The sequence below is a fragment of the Rosa chinensis genome, chromosome 4 (genome assembly GCF_002994745.2).
Source record: "Rosa chinensis cultivar Old Blush chromosome 4, RchiOBHm-V2, whole genome shotgun sequence".
Taxonomy (NCBI): Eukaryota; Viridiplantae; Streptophyta; class Magnoliopsida; order Rosales; family Rosaceae; genus Rosa; species Rosa chinensis.
In genome coordinates this window covers 65,827,906-65,839,033 of record NC_037091.1, presented here as the reverse complement: position 1 = coordinate 65,839,033, position 11,128 = coordinate 65,827,906, and the positions used below count along the sequence as shown (strand labels likewise).

The 11,128-nt window shown below is 38.4% G+C and overlaps 1 protein-coding gene and 1 pseudogene across 1 annotated transcript; both read right to left on the bottom strand.

Annotated features, from left to right (window-relative positions):
• Positions 1-986: 986 nt before the first annotated feature.
• LOC112197986 lies at positions 987-2,157 on the bottom strand (annotated as a pseudogene).
• A 5,752-nt stretch (positions 2,158-7,909) lies between these two features.
• On the bottom strand, positions 7,910-10,737 carry LOC112200096 (zinc finger protein SHOOT GRAVITROPISM 5). Its single transcript, XM_024341115.2, has 3 exons — positions 10,149-10,737; positions 9,674-10,076; positions 7,910-8,896 (listed from the first exon to the last, which is right to left on the bottom strand). Exons 1-3 carry the CDS (start codon positions 10,300-10,302, stop codon positions 8,041-8,043), a joined length of 1,413 nt encoding a protein of 470 aa, XP_024196883.1. The 5' UTR covers positions 10,303-10,737; the 3' UTR covers positions 7,910-8,040.
• Between the last annotated feature and the right edge of the window lie 391 nt (positions 10,738-11,128).

Below are 11,128 nucleotides of genomic sequence, written 5' to 3'. Positions count from 1 at the left end.
GCAGCAGCCATGGTTCTCAAGACTGAGCTTTGCCGCTTCAGTGGCGCCGAGATCTACCCGGGTAGGGGCATCAGATTCATCCTCTCCGATTCTCAGGTTAAACACCAAAGCCTAACTGCACCTCTCTCTCTCTCTCTCCTTCTCTCTCTCTGTGATCGATTTCTATACTCATCGGCTCCATCACTAATACTGGAGTTGTGGCTTGGTTTAGCTTTCCTGTTCCTGAATTTCAAGTGCAAGAGGTCCTTCCACAAATGGAACCGAAGAATCGTGAAACCGAAATCGGTTCGGGTTTTGCTCGGTTTAGGACGTTTCCACGTTTCCTATTTACATTCTGGCGTTTCCGCATTGGATATGGACGTTTCCAAACCGTTTCTAAACCCGGATACACGTTTCCGAGCGTTTCCGAGCGTTTCCGACTCGTTTCCGACCCGTTTCCCGTTTCGATACGGGAAACGCGGGCATTTTCGCGTTTCCGTGCATCATAGGAATTAACCGAGTCGTAGAAAAGTTTGAAGTTGAAGGTGGTGTTATATTCATGGCAACTCCAGTCGATCTGTTGCAACTGGATTTCTGGTGCTCATATGTTTCATTGTAATTGCTATTCTATATTTTAGTAACAACTTTTTGTTTAGATATCATATTTAGAACTTCCATTTATATACAGAATTTTCAAAAGTTGAAGTTGTCACCAGAGCTTAAGCAGAAGTTGAAGTCGTCACCGGAGCTTAACCAGAACTTGAAGTCATTTAGTAGAAATGCTCAAGTCATGATAACGAGGCCATCATATAAGGAAATCCTATATTCCTTCTTGTGAAATATTCCTTTGCTTGTTCCAGTGTGTAACTCTTTCTTTGGATTGCTGGTTTAATGAACTTCGTTGGAGTTATTTTGCTATGTATTGCTGTTTGGTATGCATTATTCCTTTGTGGCAGTTGATGGAAATATCAAATATGTAGTTTGCAGCTATGAAAAAAAAATATAAATTGATCAACAGTATTTTTTTTTAAATATATTTGTTTATGAAGACACACGAACAGAAAGCAAATGTGGCCTGTACTAATAAAATAAAAGAAGCCGACCACTTGCATCAGTTGCGGGACCCATCATGTCACGTTTGAAGAGTTTGTGTCTGTTTCGGCAATAGATACGGCTCTACAGAGCACTGACCGCAAAGAAAGTGGCTGCATAGTTGCTTTACTCTATAGACATGTATGACTGTGGCCTTTGACCCTCATACCCACGAATCATGAACGTGCCTGTTGCTAAGAGTTGTAGTAGTGTGGATTCATCTCCACCTTGACAAAATAATTACCAAATTAATTGATTAACAAGAAACAAATTAGCTGATTAAGCATGGATATGTAGATGTATGCATGATCCAGTACTAAATTTAGAAGCATGCAAAATCATAGAATGATCAGGCCTCTCAACTAATTAATTGGTTACCAATTAAGTACTATTATTAATTACTTGATTGACTGCAGGAGGGATTTTGGCAGCGGCAAGCAAGGTTTGGATCTTTTTGCATGAAAAATTGCAGACTCCAATGGACTTGGTGAGGCCTAGCTTCTGACAATCTTCCATGGCTTCCCACACCCCCTTAAAGTCTATAGGAAGAAGGTGCTCTTTGTTAACAGGAAAGTCATAGCTTCCTGTACGTCTTCAAACTCACAGGCCAATGAATCAGATAAAGGTTAAGGTACTCCAATCTCAGATTCCTGCACAAATACATTTCATAATAGCCTAGCTAATTGGTATTAACAGTTGTAATGACATTCATTAATATTGAAAATGAAATACACATATATATACTTGAGGGTGTTCTGAATGGCAGGGGGGACACGGTGAGGGTGTGCATCACAGCACCAAAGCTTGGAAGTAACAAAAAGTTCATCCCGGGATTTGATGAGGCCAAGAGAAATAGCTTCGCCGATAGCTTCACCAAGAACTTGCTCAGTCTGGTAAGCCGCTGCCGTATCAAAATGTCTGTAACCAATTTTGATTGCACTGAGAATGGCTTCTTTTTCTCTACTTTGTTCAGAGGCAGGAAAAGGATATACAGCCGTTCCTAGACCTTGCACCGGAATACTGTAACTACTTGGGGAGGCTAGCAGTGGCAACTTCGGAATGCTTATGCTTTCCATTGATGATTGATCCTATCCACAATCCACATGCAGTAAGTTACTACCTGCTCTATAAAGCAGTGGCCGGCACGTCTAAACGAGCTAGGTAGGTTGTCCTTTACATATGTGACAACTTTACATGGTCCATGAAAGGTGACTGATGATTTGATAAATTATTTCACACAAAGAAGATGAGAAAAAGCTGGCCTTTCCAAATGTTGGACAAGATGAGTGATCACTATCTCTATATCTCGATTATAGACTTATAGCCATATGTGTATCATTAAGTTCAAATACAAGCTACGTGACGATCGATCACTATCTCTATATCTCGATAAGTATAATTTAGTTCTGATTTAATTAAAAGAGGTATCCGATTCTTATCTTTAACATGTAATTACATGTATATATATACTCTCGGCATCCTTCCTGCTCATGGCATTCTTCTGTATGGCAGCATCATCCATGATTTCATCTCTGGCACTGTCCAGCTAGCAATACAATATTGATATCAACGAGCTAGTACCCCAACCGCAACCCCAGCCCCGGCCACGGCCGCAGCCGCAGCGCCGGGCCAAGGAGGAACTTGATAATCATATATTTTCCTAGTAAATTGGCCCTCGAAGCCATCTTAAAATTATGAATCTCCATATGCCAAATTTTATAAATTTTGTTTACACTCAAGTTCTATATATCTGCGTAAGATTTTAGATATGGAATTTGTTTTGTTTTCAATGAGTAATATGCTATAGTCCTCCACAAAGAATTAGGATGTTTCATGTTTCATTTTGAGCTATGTACTTCTTTAACATATATCGTGTTATATTGACATTGTCAATCCATCTGTACGGCATTGTTTTCAAATTCATACAAATTGTTGTCATACAGAAAGGGAGGTTTGCGCATATATCATTCACTTTTTCATTGCAAATTAATATATCTTTGTAATTTTAAATTGTATTTGCTTGAATCAATATATCTTAAAATTTAGCATTTCATGTTAATTTTTTTAGAGTTTCTATTGGGACCTCTTAATCTACTTACTAGACCTCTCTCATTTTTTAATTATTAAATGACATATGTATCCTTATACAAAAAGACGGTTACAAACAACAAATTAATAAGGAAAATACTTTTTCCCTCTGCATAGATTTATAATTATTGAAACACATTTACTACTTTAATTATTCATTTCTATTTTAGTTCTCATTTCATATTTCTCATTTTTTTTGTTTATAAAAACTTTTGAAGAAGAAAAAATCAAGAGAAAATGCATTCAAAATTACCTTGTGAATTATATAAAAATAAAACTATGATGTAAGAGAGAAAAAAATAGACAAAGGTCTTTCTCTTGAGATCATGAAACAGGGGATAGAGAGCCCTCATAAGAAGTTTGTGAAGTGGCATATAAGACAAAAAATAAATAATAAAAAAACAGAGTATAAACAAATTTAATACTGCAACCTATCTAAAATCCAGCATGCAACCATAAACCATAAAAACTAAGCTTTGAAAATTCATAATTAAGCATGAAATAGTAGGCTTGAAAAACCCTAGATAAATTTCCATTAATTAGCTACACTATCTTTTTTTAATAATTATCTCAGATTTTTTGTTTGTTTGAACAATGTCAAGTTTCTTATGTGGTAAACAAATAATTATGGGAGCATTAAAACTCATCTTTAATGCTCCAAAATATATATATTTTTATGAGTAAGGTTAAGTTAGGTATTTAAAAGATGTTTACTTAGCAAATTTTACTTCTTAAAAAGCAAATAGGAGGTCTAAAGAGATGAGAGGTCAAATGAGCAAATATGGAGGTTCCAATAGAAAAACTCTAATTTTTTTATATAAGATGAAGCATTGACCTATACTAGGAAATTTTCCATTCAAAATTGATTTTTTTTTTTTTAATAAAATTACTCAGGAGGCCATATAACTATTACAAGTATCATATGTCTTATGACAGCATCCAATGGGCTAATCCTTCCTAACGAGGAAGGCCCAATCAGGAACCCACCTAAATAAGCCCAGCCCATACCAATGGTATAGTGTTGGGCTTGGTCTAGGTCTTTCTTTTTAAAGAAAATTAATGGGTTAGATTTGAGAATGATGAGAGTTTCAGAATCGGACAAATCTGTAAGAATCTGAGCAAGTACTGTATTCCCCAGAAATCAGAATCATAATACTGAGAGCTGCATTATAACTGGTAGCTCTAGGAGCAGTCAGCTAGCTGAGACGACTAGGGTCACAAGACCCCACGATCCCCCATCTTACATCTACCATTCTACATAGTGCCTCTATCTATCTATATACAGAGAGCAAAGAGCACAGAGCACAGTGCAGAATGGGCCACTCTCCACACAAAATTAGTGGTTTTACACATTATCACTAGCTCTTATCTTTTTATCTCCATCTTCCGGTTTTTTCCAACCTTCCATGCATCTTGAATTTCATGGAGACTAAGCCAACATTTTTTGGTAGTGTGCTTTTTGGATACTGGGAAAAAGGAAGAACGACTCGTTTTATACCTGATTCGATCGCTCCATGTAAGGTGGCATGGGTGAAATGGAAAGTTCCATCCACTCGCTACATGTTGGAAAACGAGAGAAAAGTTTTTGTCTCCATTTGTGTGAAAAAGATGCCATGCCTCTTTAAACAAGATAACATGTGTGTGGTGGCCTTCTTTTATTTCTTTTCTCAAAGAAAGAAAAGGGATTACCCTAGCTTGGTGAAAGATAAACAAATGAGTGGAAAAATGATAACTGCTATGTGAAAAGGAATAGAAAGAGTAAAATCAAGGCTACTGGCTTTTCCATAAACCATATTTCCTATACAAGGCTACTGGAAATTTAGTAAGTAACATGGAAATCATTAATGAATTTTCATAAAATGTTTACATGATCAGTTCCCTATAGTATTTCAAAAAAAGTGTTTGATAAACTTAATTATATAATGATTGTAGTAATTTAGAGTATAATAAGATAAACCGACATGACAAGGAAATGAAATTCTACATGAGAAATCTCAAAATGACTTAAATAGGAGATTAGGAGAGTTAATTATTAATTATAATAATATTTTACAATTAAATAGATATGTTAAAATAAACATTGGTCTTCAAAGTTCAAACAAACAAAAAAAATAGAAAATGGTCCATAGAAATACATATAAAAGTTTTTTTTTTTAATAGAGCCAAATGTTTATTAGTTAGCAAATTAGATAATCAAAAGATTTATAAGCATGGAGGGAAAAGACTCAAAGAAGACCCTATAAATTTATACAGTTTAATCGGATTGGATAAAGACAATGGTTAATTTTCACGAGGTATCAGGTTCAAACCCCAACCTCGTCAAAATTTAGCTTCAATTTTGGTCAAAATACTTTCTAACCAACTCACATATCGCGAGCTCTTAGAATTTCAGGAGAATATCAGGAACTTCAAGAAAATTTCGAAGATTTCAGGAAATATCGTGAAAATTTAGAATATTTTAGGAAATATCACAAACTTTCAAAAATTTCTCACGATATTCTCTTGGTAAATCAAAGATATATCGAGACATTAAAAAAAGGGAAATATCAAGGATATTATCGATTTTTCAGTCCTTGATACAAGCCGACAAGAGTCAAATTCATAGATATGAATTTTTCTTTAGATATTTCTCCCCTACATGTTAAATGAAAGAGAATTTCCTTAACTTATTTTAAATTCTGTAATTGTTAAAATTTTCGTTTATTTAAAGCAATTCGTTGAATAATCTCTTTGTACTGTATGTCTTTGACATGCATTGACATGCATCTTATGACTTTATCTCAACACACATATTGCTTTCATTATATTTGTAATCCACAAATGGTGTGCATGTAGTATATATGAGGTAAGCATGACACCTTTATTCACCCAAGTTAAAGCACATATCTTGTTTTCCTGTCTCTAGCTGCATTCACTTTACTGTTGAAAGGAGATAAAAGGCAAAGTGGAAGCAGGTACACGCAAAGAGCCAGGAGGGTAATTTCAAAAGCAGGGCAATTGCAAAGCAAAGCCCATCCGTCCAAGCTAGTACTCCTCCTAATTAACTGCGTGCGAAGTTACCATATATGTACCGTACCGGTAACTGTGGTAGGTGCTAATCCACTAGACAAAAAAGGAAGCCAACATTAAAAGGTGGGAAAGAAACCAACACCAACCTAAGCTAGCAAAGCTGAGATGAAGTGCACGTGGTCCTAACATTGCGATCCCAGAGAGAACAAAAGCTCCAACCCAAAGTTGAAATTTTTGGCAGAAAGCTAGCTATACTAGCCAAGGCAGAAGAAAACCAAAGAAAGAAGATATGTATAAGCTGAAAAGAGTACCCTTTTTCTGCACCTTCGTCTTTGTTTCGCTTTTGCTTTGCTTTCGATCGTGTAAGGAAAACCAGTAATTAACCACATACAGTCAGTTTTCATTTCCTCTATATCATTGAATTGGGTCAACTGGTCTATGGCTCTGTTATTGACCTAGCCATGTATATCATTCAACTTTGGCTCTGTATGCTAGCTGTTTAGAACGTACTGTTCTAGCTAGCTGCTCACTTCCTCCTCTCCTGATTGATCTGATAAAGTAGAAGTAACTCTCTCTCTCTCTCTCTCTCGGATGAAGTTGTACGTACGTAGTTTATGATAATACAGATGCACATGAATGACATGATCCAGTCCAGGGAGATATATGGAGTGAGTGAAGGAGGGAGTTTGAGTGTGAATTGTTTTAATTAGGTTGAGAGGGACGAGTGCCTGAGAGGAACAAGTCCAACAGTGGCACTGAAAAACATGGTTACCTTTTTATAAGCATTTATAAGGATTACAAATGCTCAGAAAACGACCTTCCATCTTTCTCACTCTCACACACTTGCAGTACTACCCTGCTTTCTCTCTTTCTCTCAATTCAATTCAATTTGGTTTCATGTGTATGTGTATATGTAGGTCAGCAATCGTTGAAAGCTGCTTCATTTCCGGCTTTCCCTATCATTTGGCAAAAATGGTCCCAACAAACGATTTAATCAGTTAACTAACGCAAAAAAAAAAAAAAATACAGTCATTCTATAATCTCGTCTTCCTAATTTTCAACTCCAAGTAAGTTGGGCCGGTAATTACCCAGCTAATTAACTACGACATGCATATATGCAGTCTCTGTCAACGACAAACTAAACATGATAGCGGAAGCGATTCACGATATTGGACTGATTGAAAATGTCAAGACATTTTAACCATGCAATGATCGGGAACTGGATTCAGAACACCGATTAAAACTAGTGAGGGTCTAAAACCAGTGAGATTAGGTCATAGGGCTATAATTAGGGTGGTTGTGCATGTATGGTTAATTTTTGGAATGTATATATATATATATATATATATATATATATATATATATATATATATGTAGCAGTAGAGAGCCACATGGCTACTACATTTCAAATTTCTTGAGCTAGCTTCATGATCTCAATCCTATGATTCACTCTATTTTTGGATGGACCCATGAGCATTTACTAGCTACTTTCCTTTGTTTTCGATCATTCTTAGTCTACGTACGTACATATATAATGCTTGGTTTTCCTCAATGTACGTACGTGAAGCAAATTAACCCTGTAAAAGTCACCCGCTTCCCTTTTTTTATCTGAATTTTTGAAAAATATTAAATACAAGAGGACCCAATTACAAACACTTTAACGGAGTCCCCAACCGTGGTCAGAAAATAAAGACCCCCTTCCCCTACTCTGCTACAGCAACAATAATTAACTGACAAAAAGTAGAGGAAAAAAGATAATGAGATCTGCTTAGATAAGCCTTGCTGCATGTGAAAACAAAAACAAAAAAACAAACAAATTGAATGCCCTTCAATTAACAGCTAGTGCATGTTGTGGTGGTAATCATCACTGATTCATTGTTCTCCTTCTCCTTCGGTTGTGGCGGAGGACATGTAACTCATGCCGAGGGAGGTCGTCTCGTCGACGGAGGGTCCCACTCCGACTGCATTACTAGGATTACTCGCATGGAAGTGTTGCTTGCAAGATGGACAAGTGATTTGCATAATGGCGGAGCTGATTTTCTTGGTGGATTGCTCCTTTAGTAGCTGAGCCTTTTGAAGCTCCGCCTGCGCTTGTTGCCTGATCCTCTTTGCGTTTGCGAACTCCAGCTCCGCCATCTCTATTTGCCGCTTGGCTTCTCTTCTAGCGTCTTCGGCGTAGGCCTTTTCCGCCATGGCCAACTTCAACTCCTCGGAGGCAAAGTCTTTCAGCCTCGCCACTTCCCGACTTGCTCTACCACCAAAACCAATGTTTGTGTTCATTTCTCTTGATGAGCTTCGTGGCGAATCATTCTTTTGATCACCACCGCGTGATGAGCCGCCTATGGAAAGCTTCAAATGCGTTGCATAGTTTTCGTCTTCGTTTCGAGGGGAGGTTTGTGTGTCCGACGATGGAAGGAGTTTAAGCTCCAGCACTTGTTCTCGTGGCTGTTGGTGTTGGTGGTTAGAAGTGGAAGGATTACCATCATGCCCCTCATGAGAGCTTATAAACACAACAGGTTGGTCATTTGGCTTTGGCATTACTGGTAATCCGGGCAATGGAGGAGCTGCATTGTTGTTATTATTAATGCTGAAATGGCCATCGCTGGAGGGGCTGGTGCTCGACGCTGTTCGTGATGAGCAGGCCGCCGCCGGCTGAAGTGCCTGCAATTCTGGCCGGACAACATGTCGCACGCTGCAAGTATCTTGGTGCTCAATGAAACTCTCCACTCTGTTGAAACAAACGACAAACAATTAGAATGATAAAACTGGCTATATAGATCATCCTTAAAACTAAACATGGTATAATGTATAGCCATATATATCTTAGTGTTTTTTAAATACTAATTAATTACGAGCAACAAGATCTCCGCCCATAATCTCAAAGAAAGAACATAGGCTCTTCATGCAGGGTTACCAACAAGCAAATCTATATAAAATGAAAGAGGATCTCACATTCTCAGGTATGGATTATAAATGACTAGGTTTAATTAATTACTCACCTAAATAAAATATTAATCAAAATAAACTAATTGCGTTTAACTAAAATACTAAACACTGTTATGAAGGTTTTGATAAGGAATTTTGAATTTTAGCCAATCTATGGAAACTGTTCTTGGGAACTGCACAGTAATGCTGCTGCAGAGTCATTGGGCAGCCCAGATCATATACAGAGCCAAACCATGAGGATGAGGTCACCTTCTGCATACTGCTGCAATTTTCGAGGAAAACCAACCAACAAGCTACTACAGTAGTTTATGGGGGTTTTCAAGATTTGTTCTTATTCGCACACCTGCTTTTTATTGGGGGGGGTTTAGGGTTTCAATGAAGGACGAGACTACATAGCCATTTCAAGCCTACAATATGGAGTAATGGCGTTTTGTAAATAATTGAAAAATACAAATGAACCTGACCAACACCAACTACATAATAATTATATAATTTTGGCGTTTTGGGGACGAAATTAATAGAATTTAATCTGTAATGAATGAGAAATTAATTTTGAAACCTGGAAAACACACGGCCACAGTCGCAGGAATGTCCTCTGGTGCCACAGGTTTTGAGATGGGCCTTGTAATCGGATTGTACGGCGTAACCTTTGGAGCACTTGTCGCACACCCATTGCTTGTGGTTGCTGTGCTTTCGCCGGAAGTGCTTCTTGATTCCCACTAGATCGCCGAGCGCATGGCAAGGGTCGTGGTGGAGGCAGCTCGGCTCCGGGCACACAAACACCCTCTTCTTCACCTGATCCTGTATTTCCCGCTTCAGCAACTTCCACGGCACCTTGTGCCTTCTTCTGTGCATCTGCAGATTCTGGTCTCTCTGGAACCCCTGGTTACAGATCTCGCACACGTAACGGTCTGACTCCAGTAACGTTTTCGGGGAGAGAGACACCACTTCCGCATCCGGATCTGAAATTTAATCGATTAGTTAGGGATGCATGTGTCTAGCTGATTCATCAAATTGATCAATTAGGTACGTACCTGGGGTGCCGGCCGGTCGGCGTTTTCTTTTGTTTGTGGCTGCTGCTGCTGCTGCTCCATTTTCTAAGGGAGTGAAGGCATGATGATGATCAGAGGAAGAAGAAGGAGCAGCAGAGGAGGCACTAGTGTTGGTGTGGTTGTTGTTGGCCAACATAGGGTGGAATGAGTTTGTTGTGAAAGTCCACTATATGAAACTAACCAAGGGAGAAGCAAATCAATCCCTACACTTGTACAGCCAGCAGTTGGAATAAGCTAGTGGGTGGGTTTCAGCTTTAGATAGAGAGAGAGAGAGAGAGAGAGAGGGAGATTCAGAAGAGGAGGAGGAGAGGCGATAATGGAGAGAGAAAGAAAGAGAGAAGAGGTCGGAGGGGGGAAAGCTCTTGCTTTCTGCAATCAACTTTCTTTAAGCTTTAAGAGGCTTTTGAGGAGGGAGAGCTTTATAGCTAGCTAAGCTTTTTCCTTTTCTCTCATGGAGCTTTTTCTTTCTTTGTAGGTTTGTTTTTTCATTGACCACCCTTGAGCAGGTAAGGTTGTGGCCAGTCTTGTTTAGAAAGCTCCTTACTTTTTTTTTTTTTTTTTCCCCTACAGATAGAGAGAGAGAGAGAGAGAGTTAGACTGATGATGGATATATAGAATGGAGAGAGGGAGAGAGAAAGAGGTGTGTGGGTGTACACGTGTGTTGTGTGTGATAGAAGCAGGGAAAAAAAAAAAAAAAAAGAAGAAGGAAAGAGTCGCACACTTGAAACTATAGGGAGGCCCACAGAGAGGCAGAATTAGACAGAAACAAAAGAACATCCTTCCCATAAGAAAACAAACAGTCATTATTCGTCACACTAGTAACTTACTTGTTTGCATGAATAAATGCAATGCAGGCCAGACCACCTCCTCTTGCACGTGACATCATATCCCTCCTCACGTGACCTGCCCACCCTCTCTCAAAACCACCAACCGTAAATTTTGAGGGTCAAAACTCTAAACAG